This window comes from Phyllobates terribilis, unplaced genomic scaffold (assembly GCF_046119375.1).
Source record: "Phyllobates terribilis strain yellow unplaced genomic scaffold, ASM4611937v1 Scaffold_2__4_contigs__length_985480577, whole genome shotgun sequence".
NCBI classification, from domain to species: Eukaryota; Metazoa; Chordata; class Amphibia; order Anura; family Dendrobatidae; genus Phyllobates; species Phyllobates terribilis.
In genome coordinates this window covers 578020460-578044225 of record NW_027362762.1, presented here as the reverse complement: position 1 = coordinate 578044225, position 23766 = coordinate 578020460, and the positions used below count along the sequence as shown (strand labels likewise).

Here is a 23766-nt window from a genome sequence, read left to right as displayed (position 1 = left end):
ACTAGAGGCTGTTATTTTTGCAAAAGGATGATCTACTAAATATTAATGTCACTTTTCTGGTGAGGTGCCCATACTTATGCACCTGTCAAATTTTGTTTGAATGCAGATTGCACATTTTCTGTTAGTACAATAAACCTCATTTCAAGGCAGAAACATTACTGTGTCCAACAGTTATTACATATATCAAACAGAAATAGCTGTTGCAAAAACACCAATTTTTATAAAACATTAAGCTTAAGATTAATAGGGGTGCCCAAACTTTTTCATATAACTGTAATTTGAAGGCTGAATTAGAATCTGACATTTTCAATCAATGGGATGACAATCAGGTGTGAGTGTATAGGCCCCGTCACACTTAGCGACGCTGTAACGATCCCGACAATGATACGACTTGTCAGGGATCGTTACTGCGTCGCTATGTGGTCGCTGGTGAGCTGTCAAACAGGCAGGCTCACCAACGATCAGGGGAGCAGTGACATCATGGAAAGAATCTTTCCACGATGTCCTGCTCCTGGTTACGAGCCTGCTGAAGCAGGAGCAGGCTGGTAACTATGGTAAACATCGGGTTACTAGGGGCACACGCGCTCCTAGTAACCCGTTGTTTATCATGGTTACCACTCTGCTACAGTGAGCGGGAGGTTACCGCTCACTTTAGCAGGCTCGTAACCATGATAAACAGCGGGTTACTAAGTGCGCGTGTGCCCCTAGTAACCCGATGTTTACCATAGTTACCAGCCTGATCGCTGCTCCCGCTGGTCACACACAGCGATGTGTGCTGACCAGCGGGAGAGCAACGACCAAAAAATGGTCCAGGACACTTTTCAGCGATCAGAGACCTCACAGCAGGGGCCTGATCGTTGCAAAGTGTCACACATAGCGACATCGCTGGTGAGGTCGCTGTTGCGTCACCAAAACCGTGACACAGCAGCGATCTCGCTATGTGAGACAGGGGCTTATGACCTATCTTATTTAAAGGATAGAAGCCTATCAAAGTCTGATCTTGAGGAGTGATTGACCAACAAATATCACACCAATAGTAAGTCTATGAAGTAACAGAGGTCCCCAAGGTAACTTTTATGCAACTAAAGGCCTCTCTCATATTTGCTAATGCTTCACAGTTTCATAGTTTTTAGGGGTGAAAGTAGACTTAAACTCAATGAGTTAGATGTTGATCCATGAGACAGACACTAATAGCTCCATGTTAGGGGAAAAATTCCTTCCCGACTCCACATACTTCAACAAGACTAGTTCCCTGGATCAACGCCCCAGCACAGAATCTAGTACATTTAACCTTTAATATTATATTTTTCAAGTAAGGTATCCAGGGCCTTCTTGAGTACCACCATCAGAAGGACGCTATTGTAATTGTTTTTGCTATGTATACCCCCTTTTTCACATGTAAAGTGCCATGGAATAAATGGTGCTATAATAATAATAATATACAACAACCGTGTGCATGGCAGGGTTTCAAAGAGAAAGCCACTGCGCTCCAAAAAGAAAATTGATACTTGTATGCAGTTTGCTAATGATCACCTGGACAATCCAGTACTTTATTAAAACAATATTTTGCTGAACAAGGGGATCAGACCAGATTCTGAAAGCAGTGGTTCATATACTTAAGCCACTCATAGACAATGATATTGAATCATTCTCCTCAATAAAAAAATGACAAAGTCTAATATGTTTGATCCCTTTGTTTGATTTGTTTTTTTTAATCTACTTTTAGGTCATGTTAGAAAGGTTTTTGGTAAAATTTATGCAGAAATAAGGACATTTCTGAAGGGTTCACAAACTGTCAAGCACCATTGTATAATGCTAAGTTACATTAATATTCTCTGTTTATTTGTATATATCTATACATAATACATTTATATACAGTTGTGTTAAAAAGTTTGCATACTCTGGCAGAATTTTTCTTCAAAAAATATGAATGATAACAAAAAAACTTTTTCTTCACTCATGGTTATTGGTTGGGTGAAGCCATTTATTATCAAACTACTGTGTTTTCTCTTTTTAAATCTTAATGACAACCAAAAACATCCAAATGACCCTGATCAAAAGTTCATATACCCCAGTTCTTAATACCGTGTATTGCCCCCTCTTACATCAATGACAGCTTGAAGTCTTTTGTGGTAGTTGTGGATGAGGTTCTTTATTTTCTCAGATGGTAAATCTGCCCATTCTTCTTGGCAAAAAGCCTCCAGTTCCTGTGAATTCCTGGGCTGTCTAGCATGAACTGCGCGCTTGAGATCTCCCCAGAGTGGCTCAATGATATTGAGGTCAGGAGACTGAGATGGCCACTCCAGAACCTTCACTTTGTTCTGCTGAAGCCAATGACAGGTCGACTTGGCAATGTGTTTTGGATCATTGTCATGTTGTAACGTCCAAGTACGTCCCATGCGCAGCTTCTGGGCTGATGAGTGCAAATTTGCCTCCAATGTTTGCTGATAACATGCTGCATTCATCTTTCCTTCAACTTTTACCAAATTTCCTGTGCCTTCGTAGCTCACACATCCCCAAAACATCAGCGATCCACCTCAGTGCTTTACTGTAGGAATCGTGTTCCTTTCATCCTAGGCCTTTTTGACCTCTCTACAAATGTAATGTTTATGATTATGGCCTAAAAGTTCAATTTTGGTCTCATCACTCCAAATTACCTTGTTCCAGAAGTTTTGAGACTGGTTTCTGTGCTGTTTGGCGTGTTGTAGGCGAGATACTTTGTGGCATTTGTGCAGTAATAGCTTTCTTCTGGCAACTTGACCATGCAGCCCATTTTTCTTCAAGTGCCCCCTTATTGTGCATCTTGAAACAGCCACACCGCTAGTTTTCAGAGAGTCCTGAATTTCAGCTGATGTTATTTGTGGGTTATTCTTCGCATCCCAAACAATTTTCCTGGCAGTTGTGGCCGAAATCTTTGTTGGTCTACCTGACCGTGGTTTGGTTTTTACAGAGCGCCTGATTTTCCATTTGTTAATCACAGTTTGAACTCTGCTGACTGGCATTATCAATTCCTTGGATATTTTTTTGTATCCCTTTCCTGTGTTATACAGTTCAACTGCCTTTTCCGTTGACAATTCTTTTGCTTTTCCCATGACTCACAATCCAGAAATGTCTGGCTGGATGAAAGATGCAAGAGTCTGTTTGGATCTCAGAAACTCACTCAGCTTTTATGCACACACACTGATTACAAGCAAACAGGTCACAGGTGAGGATGTTACCTTTAGTAGCCATTTAAACCCATTTGTGTCAAATTCTGTGCATGAAATTAGGCCAAAATCACCAGGGTATGTGAACTATGTGAACTTTTGATCAGGGTCATTTGGATGTTTTTGGTTGTCATTAAGATTATAAAAGAGGAAACACAGTAGTTTGACAATAAATGGCTTCACCCAACCAATAATCATGAGTAGAGAAAAAGTTATTTGTTATCATTCATATTCTCTGAAACAAGGCCAAGAAAGAAAAAATTCTGCCGGGGTATGTAAACTTTTGAGCACAACTGTACGTCATATAGAAACACTTAGACTCTGCTGTATATACATCACATAGGACACTCTGAGACTCTGCTGCATATACATCACATAGGACACACTGAGACTCTGCTGCGCATACATCATATAGGACACACTGAGACTCTGCTGAATATACATCACATAAGACACATTGAGACTCTGCTGTATATACATCGCATAGTAGACACTAACACTCTGATGTATATGCGTCATATGGGATATAATGAGACTCTGCTGTATATGCGTCATATAGGATATACTAAGACTCTGCAGTATACATCACATAATATATACTAAAGCTCTGCTGTATGCATCAAGGAACATCAGCTCTATGTCATTGATCTGTCCTTGTCTGCATTAGAAAGATGTAACAGCATTATGATGAGACTTTGCATTAGGAAAACCATATCGGGGGGAAGAAACAATCAAAAGGCAGGCAACCCAGATCTGGCCTATCAGCTAAAACAGGAATACACAAAAACCTCTATATTATTCTACTATTATAGTTTATATCATTGTATATGCTGCACTATATAGACATTTTTTAGCTGGAGTGTTTTTTTATTTTTAATACAAATAGATAATTAATAACAATTATATTTTGTAGATTGTGTAGATTTTAATAAGCATCCCTTATGAGGGTCAAGGGCAACTTCAGGTTCTAGCTTAACATAATGAATAACTGTTGTTTTAGTTTTTATTTCCAAAATCAATTGTAAACATGAAAATAAGCAATTTTGTAATATATATTATCAGAGACATTTGCTGCTTTCCCCTCCCGGATTGATTTTTCACTCTCAGTTTAAGGCCACGGCCCCATATCAGTGTTTGTTCATTATTCAGTCAGTATTTTTTCTCAGGAGTGGGATCCAAAACCAGGAGTGGGTGATAAATGCAGAATTGGTGACTTGTTTCTATTATACCTTTTCTCTGATTGTTCCTCATCTGCTTTTAGCTCCCACTCCTGAGAAAAAATACTGACCAAATACTGACCGAATACTGATAATGGGGCCGTTGCCTTTGCTCAGTATTCGGTCAGTATTTTTTCTCAGTTGTGGGAACCAAAACCAGGAGTGGGTGATAAATGCAGAATTAGTGACTTGTTTCTATTAGGCTGCGTGTCCACTATGCATTTTTCAAGCGTTTTTGCTGGGAATTTCCGCAGCGAAAGCGCTTAAAAAACACTTGGTAATATGTGCCCCATGGTCGCCAATGATAATCCGCATGTGCTGTGCACATGCTGAGGAAATTTCAGCTGCGGATTATCATTGCGGAAAAATCTGCAGCATGTTCATTATTTTTGCGGATACGCGGCGTAATTGCCGCCATTGACTTGCATTGAATCACTTAATATCCACATGACTACATGTGCACATGTGGATATTAAGCGATTCAATGTGCGGATGGTACCCAGGTCTTGAGAAGAGGAGACTCTCATCCAGACCCGGGTACCATAGAACCTGTATAAAAAAAGAATTTAAAATAAAAAATATACATTATACTCAACTTCTGATGGCCCCCGGTCTCCTATACGGTGTGTCCTGGCTCCCTGGCGGCTCGCGATGGGGTAAAAGGACCTCCCATGACGTCATTTAGTCATGTAAGACAAAAAAGGGGGTGGGGTGGAAAAGCGCAGTGCTTGTGTGAACCTGTATGGAAGTAGAATATACGTGCAGATACAGTGGTCTGCTCACCTGAGTGGGTTGTGCAGACCGCACAACCCAGGTTAAACAGCTACTGGCGCTGATAGCGCTGCCACGATGCCTTCAGTGTCTCCTCTGGATTAGCAGATGGAGCTTCCAATCATGTGATTCCGGGTGGGGTCACATGGGTAATGACATCATCGCAGGTCCTACAGGTCCTGCAGCTGAAATTGTATCCTGTACTCTGCAGCCTCCAGCCACAACTCCCAAGGGAAAAGTGAACAGTGTGCAAATTGAAGTGGTCAATGGGGCGCTAGAAACAGGATACGGCGCTGGAAAAGGATAAAACAAACCTCTTTATTGAAGTTCTAATGCCCACAACGCGTTTCTGCAGCGGTCTGCTGCCTTCATCAGGTGGAGTTATGGGAAAATGGCAGAAGGTTCTTGGATATCTCAAGTTACCGGACCCCCATTTTTTATTTTTTACCTAAATTATACAAGGATCCTTGTAATCCGCCTGGGCGCCCCATCATATCCGGGATAAATTCCATTACGTCCAATCTATCACACTTCAACGACTTGTTTCTTCAGAAATATGTATGTGAATTTGGGTCCTATCTTAAAGACTCCTCAACTTTAATTGCCACAGTTAGAAGTTTGCCGTCTGTGAAGAACTGTATCCTTATCACAGCAGACGTTGCAGCTCTCCCACGAACTAGGTATAGAAGTGGTGCGCCATTACTTAATGGAAGATGGTAGTATCCCCCTTTTTCAAAAAGAGTTTATTTTGAAATCAATAGAATTCATATTAAATAATGTGTTCTCATACGAAGATAATTTTTATAAGCAAATAAAGGGCTGTGCAATGGGGACGAGGGTAGCTCCCAGCTACGCAAATATCTTCATGGCACGCTTTGAATCTTTGTTCATCACGTCTTCTCCTCTAACCCAAGGCCATATACGATTATATCGTCGTTACATCGATGATCTGTTCTTTATCTGGGAAGGGATGGAAAAATCAGCCCAGGATTTCTTTGAAATTTTGGATAATAACCCATGGGGTCTTAAGTTTACTGTATCCATGTCAAGTGACTCCATACAGTTTCTTGACTTAGTTTTGAAATTGGATGATTTGGGGAGGGTTCTCACATCCACCCATTTCAAAACCGTGGATGTGAATAGCTACCTCAGATTTGACAGTGGCCATCTTCCAAGGTGGATTAAGAACATTCCGTATGGCCAATATTGGCGTATACGGAAAAATTGTACGCAGGATGAAGATTTTGAAAAGGAGGCTGATGTCCTTGAAAAAAGATTCTTGAGGAAGGGGTATCCTAAGAAATTGATTAGGTATGCACATAAAAGAATTAAGCCGCTTAGTCAGGAATCATGTCTGGCTCGAGTTTCTGGCCCTAACTGTGAGCATACGAATACAGGATATAAAGATTGGCGTTTAGTGACTACTTTCAATAAATCTAGAGTGTACATACAGGAACTATTAAGTCGTTATTGGTGCGTCCTCTTGGGGGATCCGCTTTTGTCCAAACATTTGCCATGTAAACCCAGGATTGTTTATAGGAAGAATCGGAATTTATGGTCCTTCATATCGCCCAGTAACACGACATTGAAATCTGCAGCTTCAGTACGGAGATATGGGAGGCAAAGGCAAGAAGGAGTAGGTTGTTTTGCTTGCAGATCTCCTGGCTGTTTATGCTGTAGTACCATTAATCATGGGGCAGTATCCTTCTGCTCGCAAACCACTGGTGAACAATTCCCCATCACCTGTAAAGTAGACTGTCATTCTGACTATGTGGTCTACTTGTTGCAGTGTGGATGTGGTTTGCAATACGTGGGCCGAACTATACAAAGAATGCAGGCCCGCCTTAATAAACATCGCTCTAATATTAAGAATGGGTATGTGCAGCATAGTGTTTCCAAGCACTTTCAGACTGCCCACCAGAGAGATCCCATTAGCTTGAAACTCACGATTTTAGAACGAGTACCTGATAATGTAACAAATCGGCTTAATTATCTTATGAAGAGAGAGAATTTTTGGATTTTTAAATTGGGTACATTATATCCGGAAGGTTTGAATTTAGTGATTGATAATGTGTGCAAATGAATTATTAATATTTATATATTTTTGGGGGGATAAAAACTGGTTGAGGGGTATACTCAGAATATGCTTCACCAATTTTTATGTAATATGCTTATTTACCCTCATTTGTATATGCATTTTTATATGTATGTATTTTTAAAGCATTGCCGTTAATGTCTGCATCTTCATAGTAAGTTTATATTGTGTAGTTATTGACCCGTAATGCTTTTTTAAGTCCTCTTTGTTATTAAATTGTAATTGTCTTTTTTAATGGTGATTAAGGGGTTAAGTACCAAATTCTCCCATGGCACCTCCCATTGAGTTCCTTTGCTTTATGTATAAAAGTGCCTGTTTCTGCCATTTTCCCATAACTCCACCTGATGAAGGCAGCAGACCGCTGCAGAAATGCGTTGTGGGCATTAGAACTTCAATAAAGAGGTTTGTTTTATCCTTTTCCAGCGCGTTATCCAGTTTCTAGCGCCACACTGACCACTTCAATTTGCACAATGGTCATTTAGTCATGTGACAGGTCACGCAACCGCTGACGTCGGCGGTCGCGTGACCTGTCACATGACAAAATGACGTCATGGAAGGTCCTTTTACACCAGCGTGAGTCGCCCAAGACACTGGATGCACCGGAGAGAAGACCGGGGGCCATCAGAAGGCGAGTATAATGATATATATATATATATATTTTTTTTTTACCATTTTTATTCTTTTTTTAGCTGTTAACTTGGTCACACTACTATAAATCAATGCCGTTTGCATGGATTTATATAGTGTGACCAAGTTGTCAAGCACTTTCCAAGTGATGCTAAAATCGCTTGGAAAACGCTTGATAACCCACATGCAGAAATGCATGTGAAGAACGCTTGACAAACGCTTCTACCTGGCGGGAAAAACGCATGTAAAATCTGCATGCATTTTTCCTGCCAGGGAGATGCAGAAAAAATCCGGAGCATTTCTGCTTCGTGGGCACTAGGCCCTATATCTTTTCTTTGATTGTTCCTCACTTGCTTTTGTCTCACACTCAGGAGAAAAAATACTGACCGAATACTGACCAAATACTGATAGAGGGACTGTGGCCTATTGTTGAAATCTGTAAAATATATTTTCAATAAAGACAGATTTTAACCATGAATTGAGAATTTTTAGAATGAAAGATCAGGAGTTCAGGAGGAGAAAGAAGCAGATTTCTATAATATTACCAAACTTCTTATTTTCATGTGTACTTTTGATTTAAGAAAAAAAATTGAATGGTTACTCTTTAAACAAAGATAAACCAGTGACATCTTATTTTGTGTTGCATTACACTTGTTTTCTATGACTAGATTTATTCCCCCTCCTTTTTTTTTTACAGAATTCAGCCAAACAGTCCAGGGTTCTGGAAATATGACAGACAAAAGCAGTCAGGAACAGCTGCTGTTTCTCTTTCCAGAGTTTAACCAACAAAACCAAGTCACAGGGCAGTCTGACGATTCTTGCTCAGAACCGGCCAACAAGAAAATGAGACGAAATCGCTTCAAATGGGGGCCAGCTTCTCAGCATATCCTTTACCAAGCATATGAAAGACAAAAGAACCCCAGCAAAGAAGAAAGAGAGGCGTTAGTTGAAGAGTGTAACAGGTAATAATGGAGCAAAGCCATTGGCCTATAAAATGTTTAACGCAGTTCGATTTTTACAGAGACTATTGTGACCAAAACTTTTTGACCCTTGGTTGTTTCAAACCTAACTTAATTAACAGAAGAAGTTAAGTTACCGATCATTCAATATAATAGAAATAATGATGATCGATCATCTTTATTTTAATCTAAAACATGCTGAAAGAGCTAACCAGAGAAAAAAAACAACCTATAGGAATATATTTTACTATGTATTTTTGCTATCCTGCAACCATTTGTAAGTTTAATATTCTTGCCTACCCATAACCCAGCAAGGAGTTTAAGAACTTGTTCACATGTTGCGTTTTTGCCTGGGGGAATGTTAGCGCATTTTTGCCTCGGAAAAAGTGTAGCTTTTCACAGTACCAGCAAGGTGAATGAGATTTGTGAAATCTCATGCACATGCTGCTTATTGTTTCCTTCCAGGTTTGAACCTTCCAAGCACCTTTTCAAATCGGCAGCGTGTCTGTCATAATTTTTGCAGTGTTTGTCACCCATTCAAATGAATGGGGAAAAAAACTCAAATAAAGCACATAAAAAACACACAAAACACATGCATATTTTAAGCAGCGTTTTTCCTACCAACACTCTGGTTATTGCAGCTATAAAATCTGCTGCAAATACTAAATGTGTGCAGATACTGTATATATAGGTTTAATTGAGGTCCATGGTTCCATGGAATACAGTAATGACCAAGAATCAAGCTTATGTGACACGAGTTAGAAAAGAGAAAAAAGAAATACACTAATGATGCACACACCTAAATAAAAATAAAACTTTTATTGGTATACAAGCATAAAAATATTAACTATCAAAGAAACAACCTGAGCCGCATGTAGTCAGGTGCGAATACGGGCCAAGGTGACATACCAAAAGGTAGACATAGCATAATATTACACCATTTTTTACAAATATTGCTAGCAGTGGTACATATAATTAGTATAAGCCATGCATAATGCATGTAGAGGACACCCAATAGTCCTAAGGGATAAAGAAATGGTATTCTGTATCTCACACCAGTGAAACCAAGGCATACTGGAGATGAGCTACAGAAAGATTGAAAAATACTATAAGGTGCAATATATAAACCAATGTAATACATTTCAGATAATATAATAATAAATGGTAATCTCAAATAGTTGTAGCCAAATGTATCCAGTTATCCAACCATAAATAGACACAGGAAAAGCTTATAGCAGGTATATAGAGATGCTTAAGGTTATTATAGCCACATATGAAAAACGCTCATAGACTATCCCTAGCCAAAGCTGTAATGGCTAAAGTGCCTAGTCCTAGATAAGGTCCCTATGCTAACCAAAGTATGCTAAGCAACAGAAAACATGTCACCCATACAGGCACATGGCTCATGTAGCCCAGACACCCAACACACACCCAACGCGTATAGCTGTAGGTTACAGCTTCATCAGCTTATGTCTACTACTATGTCTACTACTACTATTACTACTACTACTGCTACTATTACCATTACTATTGCTACTATAAAGTAGCTTCTTCATTGCATCTGTCTCATTATTCACTGTCAATTTCAGGAAACATTGTTTAAAATGTCTTTGATTTATCTTATGCTTTAATTCTAATTGAAACCTGCAACTACTGTAAATGCACAGTTTTATATAATGTATTTTTCAGACTATAAGACGCACTGGACCATAAGACGTACCTTGGTTTTAGAGGAGGAAAATAGAAAAAAAATTTAAGCAAAAAATGTGGTCATGATACACTGTTATGGGGGAGGGGGTCTGCTGCTGACACTGGTATAGGGGTAATGTCCCCCAATTCTGTTAATATCCTCCATCCTGGTATATATGGCCCCTCCTTCCTGTTATACGTGGCCCCCAACCCCATTCTGGTATGCATGGCACCCCAATCCACCATGCTGGTATGCATGCCACCCCAATCACCCATCCTGGTATGCTTTGCACCCCTCATCCCCATCCTGGTATGCATGGCACCCCTGATCCCCATCCTGGTATGCATTTCACCCCTGATCCCCATCCTGGTATGCATGGCACCCCTAATCCCCATCCTGGTATGCATGGCACCCCTCATCCCCATTCTGATATACATGGCACCCCTGATCCCCATCCTGGGATACATGGCACCCCTCATCCCTCTTCCTGGTATGCATGGCACCCTTCATCCCCATCCTGGTATGCATGGCACCCCTCTTCCCTCTTCCTGGTATGTATAGCCCCCCCTCATCCCTCTTCCTTTTATGCTTGGCACCCCCCATCCCATGCGTCACACAAAAAAATAAACACTTCTACTCACCTTTCTTCCCTGTTTTACAGTGCTGCGTCCTGCTCTGCGGCCAGCACTGATCTCACAGTGTGAGCCGCACATGACGTCACTGCCATGTGCCTTCACACTGTGTGATGCTGTGCTGGAAGAGTCACTGCTTCCCACGCTGGGCCTGTGTGCATGGGGAGCAATGACCATTCATTCTCCCTAATAGCAAGCACACTGTACCCGCAGCGTGGCTCCTGCAGCGGCCGACAGTCTGTGTGCCCGATATTAAAGTGCATGAATATTCACTACAACCCATCAGAGTCTGAAAAATATGGTAAATATGAATAAAAAATGTCTAATACTCAACACACCTTTAATTTGTGTTTGTCCAATCGGTTGCCTAGTACCACAAAGGATCAAAAATAGTACCAAACATTTAATCTCATCTTTTTTCTTATCATACTTGTGATTTATGTTCTACAGAGCAGAATGTCTACAACGAGGAGTATCTCCATCAAAGGCTCATGGCTTGGGATCAAATTTAGTAACAGAAGTTCGTGTTTACAACTGGTTTGCGAACAGGCGGAAAGAGGAAGCTTTTCGACAGAAATTAGCTATGGATGCCTACAGCACAGGGACATCACATCCGCACAACATGAATCCACTTATGTCACATGGTTCTCCACATCATACACAGTCAAGTTCTTCTCCACCGAGCAAATTGCAAGGTAAGAAAATAAGTTTTGTTCAAATTTATAATAAGGCCATGTGCACATGTTGAGTATTTGGTGAGTTTTTACCTCAGTATTTGTAAGCCAAACCCAGGAGTGGAAAAAAATGCAAAAGTGGTACACATGTTTCTATTATACTTTTCCTCTGATTGTTCCACTCCTGGTTTTGGCTTACAAATACTTAGATAAAATACTGACCAAATACTGAACATGTGCATGTGGCCTTAGGATTTGAGAGTTGACAGACATCATTGCTTAGACCCATAACATTGATCTTAACTTGGTAAAACTTGAGGAATGTAAAGTCATTTATACCTTCCACTTTTATATTTTTTTAAATATGCAAAATACTGAACAGAACATCTATATATAGTTTATTTTGGGGAAATTGTTTCTCGTCTGAAATATGTATTTGTTTAACCTTTTAAGTGATGCAAAACATAAACTTTATTATGGCATGCTACTACTTCAAGGGGGCCTTAGTGATTCCATATTGCACACTTTGCATTGGAATGTGTATGATGTCATGGATTGGACCAGAAAGTCTGAATGTTTAAACAACTTTTTTCTTTGCACCAGTTAATGGGATTTTTTTTTACATTTTAAGGGAACCTGCAATGTGCAAAAATGCTATTTAAATGTAGATATAGAGTTCATCTGCAAGTAAATAGTGTTAAAAAATGTTGCCTGGCTGTTTTACTGATAGTTCGGCTACTGGAAGGAAATGAGCTTCTTCTGAGCCATTTGCTCTTAGTCATAGTAGCGTGCACAGAGCGATACTATGAGTGGCGGCACTAATCACTCCCTAGCACTTTTCTTATGACAGCACGTTCACAGCGAGCTGTCAGTCAAACTGCCAGGAAATGATTACTACCACCACTTGGGTGACTGTAACCGTCCGTGCACACCCCTATGACTGAAAGCAAGTGACACTTGGAAGGGTATAAGTTTATATCCTCCCGGTTGCCGTGCTTTTAGTAAGGTGGACAGGCAGAATTTTAATGCTATTCACCTGCAGATTAACCCTATGTCTTCAGCTAAATAGCATTTTTGCACATGACAGAACCTCTTTAAAGAAATAATGTTGCTATCTGGTCTAATGCAGCATGTAGAAGGCTTGCACTAAATAAAAGCTTATGGTAGAAATTAAGATGTTGATGGAACTTGGCAATGGTAAAAAGGCAATTGACTTTAATTTAAACAGTACCTGTTAGCATGATTTTAGCAAGTGAACTCTAAGCCACAGCCCCACTATCAGTATTTGGACAGTATTCGTTCAGTATTTTTTCTCAGCAGTGGGAGCCAAAACCAGGTGAGGAACAATCAGAGAAAAGGTATAATAGAAACAAGTCACCAATTCTGCATTTATCACATCATACATCAGTGCATATTCTTTTGTTGATACTATGGAAATGCTTATTAATTTATCAACCATTTTTGTATGGTCATTATTAACTTGCTTAGTTAGATATATGGGAAACATCACACTTCCAACTAATATATAAAAATGTCTGTAGCCAGTCAGCAAAGAATTTAATATTAATATAATCTTCACTTCATTCGTTATCAATTGAAGTAAATATTATGTTCATCAATGTCAAACATAGTTGTGTTTTGTGAGCGAGAAATCCTGAATGAATGCACATTGGGAGTGGATGACATGATGATGAGTAATTTGTGCTTCTTTCTACACACATGCACATTGTTGTTCTCATTAAATAACTCTTCTAAAAATCCATATACTTGAGCCTATCTGCTAGAGAGATTTTTGTCTATAAAACAAATGTGCAGACATTTCCTCAAGGCCCTTTAGAAGTGCTAATGAGAACCTACCTTAACCCTTCCTGGAGAATTGACTTGGCCATGACTAGATCTTCACACTTCCTCTTTCTGAGTCCACAATTGAGACTGTTTGAGTGTCTGATAATAATGTGCATTCTTCCTAAAGAGTGTTAAGATAGGTAGCATGTTATTATATACAGTATGTCTGTTTTTAAGGAGACTTTTATCAAACTCAACTGTTTATACATTGCATCTGTTAGCACATAATTAGGTTACAAAGTATTGAGACAGTACAGACATGAAGATACAATTATTTATCAAATATAATTCTGCAGGTAAAGCTTTATAACTTCTATAAAGGTGCATTATTCCCTCGTGCTCATATTTAAAATTTCAAGAAGGAATAGATTGCGATAATATTGATTCTCACCTAGGTTTCTGTTGCATGCACTGTCTGAATAATTATTTGGCAATTTGTATTTTTGATTATTAATTTTGTGATTGACCAACTCCAGTGCTATCAGTCAATCTAAAAAGTTAATAAACCTTAAACCTGAATATTTAAGAAAGTGAGGTTTTGTCTTAGGATAATATCTACGTGTGCATAATTATCAGGCAACTATTAGTGTGCAGCATTATTATTCAACTATATGAAAAAACGTAAATGTTCCCATCTCAATGGTTTATTTTTATTTGTTAAAGTGAGGATAACAAAGCAATTTAAAATGTCCAAAAATACTTTTCTCTTATTTAAAAGAAAAAAATGTCCGTGAGCAATATAGACACCTTTCTTTTCAGTACCAGCCATGTGCCTTCCATCCAAGGAATATGTCAGTTTATTAATCTGTTGAAGATTTATTTATTTATTTTACTCACTTATATAGCGCCATTAATTCACAGTGCTTTAAAGACATGATTGGCACTATCCCCATTGAGGGTCCCAATCTAGATTCCCTATCGGTATGTCTCTGGAGTGTGGGAAGAAACCGGAGAACGCAGAGGAAACCCATGCAAACACTGGGAGAACATACAAACTCCTTGCAGATGTTGTCCTTGGTGGGATTTGAACCCAGAACCCCAGAGCTGCAAGGCTGCAGTGCTAACCACTGAGTCATTGTGCTGCCCATCAACTTTTTTGGTAGCACCAGCCACAGCCTCCCAGACACTGTTCAAAGGGGTGTACTGTTTTCCTTCTCTGTAGATCTCCCATTTAAGAAGGGCCCAAAGTTCTCAATATGGTTTAGGTCAGGTGAAGAAGAGCGACATGTCATTATTCTTTCATCTTTAAGGCCTTTACTGGCTAGCCAAGCAGTGGAGTACTTTGATGCATGCGATGGAGCAATGTCCTGCAAAAAAATCATGGTTTTCATGAAAGATGCAGACTTTTCTGTACCACTTGCTTAAAGTAAGTGTCTTCTACCTGGCAGTAGGTTTCGGAGTTCAATTTATAATAATACTAGTCCATAGAAGTACCCCATCTCCATATTTCTGGCGTCTGAGTCGAAGTGGAGGTTTCTGGCCGTTACTTTGAAAAATCTGTCTTGAGATTTTTCTTGGCCCAGTCTTCACGTTTCAACTACTTTATCTTGTTCAGTGGTGGTCTGATTTCAGACTTCCTTACCTTGGCCATGTCTCGGAGCACTGAACACCTTGTACTTCCAGGCACTCCAGTGAGGTTGTAGTTTTGGAATATGGCAGTACTGGAGGATAATGGTCTCAAATCTTTGGCAGTGAATAGGCAAGTTTTTTTCTCAACATGTATTTTGCGACCTTGTTGACTATTTGCAACAAAACTTTTGTTAGTTCTGTGATCACTCTCCAAGATCTTAGCAATTTCAAGAATGCTGCATCCCTCTGTAAGACTTTTAACAATTTTTGACTTTCAGAGTCAGTTATATCTCTTTCTGGCCCATTTTGCCTGAGGAAAACTAGCTACCTAATAATTTTGCACACCTTGATAAAGGGTGTTGATATCCTTACGTCACGCTACTCCATTATACAAATACACATCACCTGATATACTTCAGCCAGTAAGCATTCAGGTTTATACTGCTTGGAGTTGCAAAATATTAATAAAAGTGGTGATATGGTCAAAATACTCACTTGTCTAATAATTGTGCACAATGTATTTTACACAGACACAGAAGCAACAAATAGTTTTGAAAATGCTTGTAATGTCAACATAATAGTCCACGGTCCCACTATCAGTATTTGGTCAGTATTCGTTCAGTATTTTTTCCCAGGAGTGGGAGCCTAAACCAGGAGTGGGTGATAAATACAGAATTGGTGACTTGTTTGTATTATACCTTTTCTATGATTGTTTCTCACCTGGTTTTGGCTCCTACTCCTGAGGAAAAAATACTGAAGTAATACTGACCAAATACTGATAGTGGGGCCATGGTCTTTAAATGTCACATAGATGCTATCTGTGATTTCAAGGAAACATCACATAAATTTAAAGAACACATTTGTACCAACATTATTTTGTTAGTCACTGGCTGAATTCTAGCATAATTCATTGTTCGTTATTAATTTTGACAGATTTTGAGAGTAATGTTTATGATGGAGACATTATGGCCATTTATACCTAGTTATATATTTACTAGCTATTGAACCCGTTCTACGCCCGGGTCTTGAGCATTTATATTGGTATATGGTCTCCATCCTGGTATGTGCTGCTGCCATCCTGCGCCTCCATCCTGTCATGTGCTACCCTCATCTTGTCATGTGCTACCCCCATCCTGCTCCCTCATCCTGCCATGTGCTCCCATCCTGCGCCCCCATCCTGTCATGTGCTGCTCCCATCCTGCACCCCCATCCTGTCATGTGCTGCTCCCATCCTGCACCCCCCATCCTGTCATGTGCTGCTCCCATCCTGCACCCCCCATCCTGTCATGTGCTGCTCCCATCCTGCGCCCCCATCCTGTCATGTGCTGCTCCCATCCTGCGCCCCAATCCTGTCATGTGCTGCTCCCATCCTGCGCCCCCCATCCTGTCATGTGCTGCTCCCATCCTGCGCCCCCCATCCTGTCATGTGCTGCTCCCATCCTGCGCCCCCATCCTGTCATGTGCTGCTCCCATCCTGCGCCCCAATCCTGTCATGTGCTGCTCCCATCCTGCACCCCCATCCTGTCATGTGCTGCTCCCATCCTGCGCCCCCATTCTGTCATGTGCTGCTCCCATCCTGCTCCCCCATCCTGTCATGTGCTGCTCCCATCCTGCTCCCCCATCCTGTCATGTGCTGCTCCCATCCTGCGCCCTCATCCTGTTTTGTGCGCCTCCATCCTGTCCCTCCATCTTGTCATGTGCTACCCCCATCCTGCTCCCTCATCCTGCCATGTGCTCCCATCCTGCGCCCCCATCCTGTCATGTGCTGCTCCCATCCTGCACCCCCATCCTGTCATGTGCTGCTCCCATCCTGCGCCCCCCATCCTGTCATGTGCTGCTCCCATCCTGCGCCCCCATCCTGTCATGTGCTGCTCCCATCCTGCGCCCCAATCCTGTCATGTGCTGCTCCCATCCTGCGCCCCCATTCTGTCATGTGCTGCTCCCATCCTGCTCCCCCATCCTGTCATGTGCTGCTCCCATCCTGCTCCCCCATCCTGTCATGTGCTGCTCCCATCCTGCGCCCCCATTCTGTCATGTGCTGCTGCCATCCTGCGCCCCCATTCTGTCATGTGCTGCTGCGGGATTGTGGTGCCGGAATCAGTGCCTGCGCAGTCCTCGCTTTCCGGCGCCATCTTCAATAAAATGACACCGGAAGTGTGCTATGTGCATGCGCCGTTTCCGACGGCGGATTCATCTACCGGACTCCGGCCCCTGGCCTGAAGAGACCCCGTGGCAATCCCAGATAGGTAAGTTGTTATGGTGCCGGATATCGCGGTATGCGTTCAGTGCTTACGCATCTCCTGGGCCACAATCCTCATCCTCGTATCCTCGTTTAGGATGTGGATGTGTGCCTCTGTGGTGTCCAGACTGTGCAGGCGTGTTGCGCTTGCGCAGTCTATAAAGGCTTCAAACGCAGCACGCTCCCAGGATTATATTATAGATATAGCATCTTTAGTGCACTTATCATTTGCGATTTACTAATACCTCCCATGATACATTTGCTGTATATTTTATCCATAGTATTGGTTATTTTTCTGGATAGAGTATACCTCTGTTCCATTGTTGTGTGCCTAGCTGATAAGATTCCAGACTTGAAGACCACAAGAAGTAAAATGAAAAGTCAGGCAGGAGATATTGTATGATAGCATCCATTGTCCTTCTACCTGTAATCTTAACACCAACCAGCTCAAAAATCAAACAAAAGAAAGCTGACTTCTACAAGCACAAAGGTTAGTAAAGGGTCAGAGCAGGGTTAAAACTCACATCTCTTTCATTTATTCAAACATTTGTGTGCTAATTTAACTTCTCTGCTCCAAGGTGGGCTTTCAATGAAATGTAAATGAGGATGACAAATGAGGTGAACAAATGTAGACTGTTAGTATAATACATTCATGAACTTTGCAATTGATAATATTGAATCAAATTTGACAGTATCATTTCTACATTGTGCTCCTGTCTATAAACAGAATTATTTGCAAATGTAAAATGTTGATATATGGTGGCCATACACCTTAACGCCCCGTCACACATAACGAGATCGCTAGCGAGATCGTTAATGCATCACGGTTTTCGTGACGCAATAGCGATCTCGCTAGTGATCTCGTTATGTCTGACAGGTAGCAACGATCAGGCCCCTGCTGTGAGATCACTGATCGTTACAAAGCTTCCTGGACCATTCCTGGGTCGTTGCGCTCCCGCTGGGCAGTGTGCATCGCTGTATTTGACACCTTATCAACGACCTCATTAGCGATTCAGAACTGAGACACGTAGGCGTGCATAAATTGGACTTTTCCGCGCCCCTCGTCCTTGTTTTCGGATCCCACCAGCGTTCTCCGGCTGTGACTCCACTTTGAAGAAATCACATCTTTAGTGCTCTTCAGGGAGGGAGGGCTTGGCTTCTATCTGTATATATATGCTTTTGCATGGGCAGATATTTTAGGGGTCTCGTGCACACACACCCACACAGCACGTTTTCTGACACGCTGTCCTGGCCAACTGCTTCAGAGTTTTTCACACGCCAAGTAACATGAAGCTTAAATCAATAGACTCTGTTGTTTTGGCCTGTTGCACACTTCACAACTTTCTTCGTCGACGTGATGCAATTACGTACTGTCCGCCTGGCTTCGTGGACTCTGAGGACCTAGCCAATGGGGAAGTGGTGATCGGTGAATGGCGTGCAAACGATCCTGCAATTGCAGGCCTTCAACCAGTGGGACATGGCAGAAACACCCATGATGCGAAGACCTGCCGCGACAACTACTGCCAGTATTTTAACGGTCCTGGTGCAGTTCCTTGGCAGCATCAGAACCTATAGTGGGCAACTACTCATGTTTCTACACTACTTACATTTCTGTACTGATGTGTCTAATAAACTGTGTGTTCTACTATGCAAAAGCTTTGTTTCTCATTCTTTCAGTAGTAGCAGTAGTCACCGCAGTAAGCAGTCCATATATATATATATATATATATATATATATATATATATACATATGTATACACATGCGTATACACATACATACATACATACACACATACATACACGCATATACATTCGTGTACTCGTATGTAAACAGATTCATCCATGTACTCATACATATTTTTAAGTACATAAATATATACACACACTCATATACACATACGTATACAGATAACTATATATACACATACATACTCTCAAACATACAAATATGCATACACATAAATGGCCATTTACATCTCTATATATATATTCATATAAATTATGGACATCCATTCATCTGTACAGTAACAATGCACACACCAGTGTTCCCGTCTGACCGGAGACACAGTAGCGATCTCATCTGACCGGAGACGCAGTAGCGATGTTAAACCAAGGCCGCCCAATCAGAACGCAGTAGCGTCCACCAATCGGAGATGAGGGGACGCGGAAAAGTAATTTTATGCACGCCTCTGTGACACAGTACAGTCCCTATCAAGGTGTGGATCGTTGAAATAGCTGCTGTGTGAAAGCGTCCCAACGACTGCCGAGATCGTTAGTTAGATCGCTGGGGCGGCCGAAATCGTTGGGAAGTTCTGCATGTTTGACAGCTCCCCAGCGATCACTAAACGATTCTCCAGCGATCCCAAAACCGTGACGCACTAACGATCTCGCTAGCGATCTCGTTATGTGTGACGGGGCCTTTAGATATTTGTTGGCTGAATGCATTGTTTAGCAGTCCGCTGTCTCACACTGAGCGTTTGTGTTTTCACTGTGGAGATGGTATTGGGCCACAACTAGAAACATTGGTGTGGTGGCTTATCTCCTGGGAGAAAAAAAATCAGGTGTCAAAATTCAATATACCAGATTCTTCTCTCTCCCAATATCATTCCTCATAGGAGGGTTGGGAGGCTCCCTACATAATATGCGGAGGTGAATAATAAAGTTTCTATATACAATACATTAGATTTCTGTATGCAAATTCAGTTATTTTCAGCAGCATCTAAAGACAATCTTATATATGGAGACATGTATTTGTACATGTGCGCCATATAATACTCAATATCCCATGCACAGTTTGACTTTAGATTTATGGAGTGATAGAACTTTCATGTACATTTGACTCTTTGGATGGAGCTTATACGAAACCTGTCATATCTCCAAATGCTATTTACCTGCAGATGTAGGGTTAATCCTCAGGTTAATAGCATTACAATACAATCCTGCCTCTTCACTGAAAGTGTGGCTACCGGGAGAAAATGAAGTTTATTCTTCACAGAAGCTACCAGTATTCAGTCATAAGTGAATGGCGTTATAGTGGCTGTGGTCACCACTCAGTGCATAGTGATCAGCCGATGCAAGCATGCTCTGGTATTTTGATTGACAGCTCACTCTGCAGCAAATCTGTGCAGTCAAATTTCCGGGGCTGGATTACAGATGCAGCTTACAATGCTGTGAGCGATGACTGACTGTGGCTGCTCCATGCATGTCCCTAAGACTAAAAGCTCGTGGCTCCCAGGAGGAATAAAGTTAATTTTTCTCCCTGTGGCCTCACTTTCAATAAGGCAGCCTGACCGTATATTAACACTATTAACCTACAGATTAGCATTGGGAAATGATAGGTTTCCTTTAAGTTCTACAGTTGCCTTGGTAGTATTTGCCTGACATTGATTACTACTGTACATTTAAAGCAAATCTGTATCCCACCAAGGACCGCATCTGCAAGGAGTTTTTATGTTCTCCCCGTGTTTGCGTGGGTTTCCTCCGGGTTCTCCGGTTTCCTACCATACTCCAAAGACATACTGTTGGGGAATTTAGATTGTGAGCCCCATTATAGACAGTGATGATGATGTCTGTAAAGTGCTGTGGAATTAATGGCACTATAAAAAATGAGTAAAATTGATAAATGTGACATAAATGTATAGCAGCAGCAGATGCCACCAATGGGACCTGCATAAATCGGAAAAAAAGGAGCCTTGATGTATACATTAAGTGGTGTGGTTGTTGGAATCCCCATACAAATTAAAAGAAATTCCAACCACCTCCCCACTGACAGAGAGATTGTGAGATATTCATTTGCTATATATTTTCACAGCATATCATGCATATATGCCATAACTGTACGAGATTAGAATAATCCTCAAGTGTACAGCATCTGTGTCTTTATATAATATATATAAAAGGCAGTGGTTTAATGACCGCAGTCACAGTGGTCCTCAATGTGACCGGGCCTGTGAGGGTGAGGGGCCTGCCGATGCCAGTCCCTACTTCAGCTGGATGTGAGTCCACGGATGCACATCCAGCTGAAGTGTATTGCAAGGCACAAACTCGCTGGGTCCGTGCGCTGCAATACACACTGCCGGTCAATCATGGGCCAGCGGCTGATGTCGACATGCACGTGACTGGGGAGTCGCGTGGCATTGACGTCATGCGCTCCTGTCGCTTGGATGCTGAAGTCAGCTGCCGGTTTCAGAAGACTGCACAACGCGGCGGGGGAGTGGAGGGAAGGTGAGTAGGAGCGTTTATTGTTTTTTTCTTCTATGCATTGAACAACAGTGGCGCTTGCAGAATGTGGGACATATACCAGGATGGGGGACATATACCAGGATAAAGAACATATACCAGGATGAGGGACATATACCAGGATGGGGGGGCATATACCAGGATAGGAAACAGGAAGAGGATCATGATGGGGGGCATATATACCTGGAAGGGGCCCAGAATAATATTACTACGTAATGGGGGTGTAGGGGCAACTCGTATGTCCTTATAGGAATTAAAACACTACAGTGGCCCATACATATGACTAACATGCAGGGGATTGTGGGGCCCAAGGTCCGAATTTTGCACTGGGGCCAATCGGACTCTAGTTACATCACTGAAAATAGGTAATTGGGGGTCACCATATTTTCCCCCAAGGCAGATATCAAAATCAAGCATAGTCGATCCTTTATTTCCATCTCTTACAATTCATTCCCTGTCCCCTATTAAATCATATTCAGCGTTATGGCTTCTTCATTGTCAGGAACCGTGAAGGTTCCTGAATTCAGACCTCGGCAATCATAAAATGATGGCATAACCCAGTGAAGGCTTATCCTATAACTGAGAATACACCTTTGAGGCATATTTTAACAGTTTAGACATTAGAGACTTATCCACTGGAGAGTAAATGTATCACAACATAAAACTAAATTGTGAATCCAAGGAAATTTTCCTTATTGTCAGAAGGGACATGTATTAGCATGTGTAAAGAAAGTGCTATAAAATATGCACTTTGCTTTATGTAGGTAACATCAGTTTCATAGACACAAACAGATCTGTAAGGACTTGCCTTATCAGACTACATAAAACACAATATATTTATGCCATACATCAGGGGTGAGCAATTAATTTTTCCAACATATTATAATAATTGTATATTAATATTGATTGTATCACTTAATATTGAGCAGAATTAAGTATACTGACATCCCCTTATACCGTAAGAGCCCACACATAGCCCCCTATATACCGTACAAGCCAACACACAACCCCATATATATCGTATGAGCCCACAAACAGCCCGCTATATACCATAAGAGCCCACACACAACCCCCTATATATTGTATGAGTCCACACACAGCCCCCTATATACTGTAAGAGCCACACACAGCCCCCTATATACAGTATGAGACCCCACATAGTCTCCTATATATAGCACGAGTCTCCACATAGCCTCCTATATACAGCATGAGCCCCCACATAACCTCCTATATACAGCATGAGCCCCCAGATAGCCTCCTATATATAGCATGTGTGAACATAAATTCCCTTTAAAACATTTACTTTTTATTGAATATCATTAAAATTCACCAACGAAATAAAAACAAAAAAAAACAGGTGTGTAACTAAATGGATACCTGTTTCTCTTGTCGAAAGATAAAGGAAAACCACTCTGACCTCAATGTGTCCCTAGTCCGTACCTAAAGTTGGTCCTGCCTGCCAACGGAGGTTGGCACCCTAGGTCATGAGAATGGCGCCCCCACTTCTCGGTGGCTTTCCCTTCTGTCCCTGTTATGAGTCTACTGCTGATATACAAATAGAGATGAAAAACAGATAGTATAGATTTCCCTCAAGTCTAGACTACAGTTAAAACTTCTTGATATATATGTTGTTCTTTGGTAGTTGTTTTGCATATTTTTTGCTTTGATTATACAACCCCTGGCAAAAATTATTTATTGCCAAATATTGATTTCACGGTTCAAAACATGAGTAATTTGAGGTCTGAAAGCACTGTTTCTTTTTTAGTATTTTGACGCTTTATCATTTGCTGCAAATAAATGCAAAATTTTTAGCTTTGAATTTCGGATACATGTTGTCAGTAGTTCATAGACTAAAACAATAATATACATTTTACTCAAAAATATACCTATAAAGAGAAAAATCTAAAAAACTGAAAATTTTGCAGTGGTCTCTTAAGTTTTGCTAGAGCTGTACATAAAGATAAATACATGTTTCAAAGAACAGATTTTTTCACCCGGAACAC

General features: G+C 41.1%; 1 protein-coding gene across 1 annotated transcript in view; it reads left to right on the top strand.

Moving 5' to 3' along the window:
• The window catches only part of HNF1B (HNF1 homeobox B), a 186923-nt gene that overhangs the window by 26090 nt on the left and 137067 nt on the right, over positions 1 to 23766 (top strand). Inside the window, exons 3-4 of the mRNA XM_073666403.1 lie at positions 8614 to 8878; positions 11648 to 11892. Coding sequence (XP_073522504.1) covers positions 8614 to 8878; positions 11648 to 11892 — 510 coding nt within the window. The remainder of the gene's footprint in view (positions 1 to 8613; positions 8879 to 11647; positions 11893 to 23766) is intronic.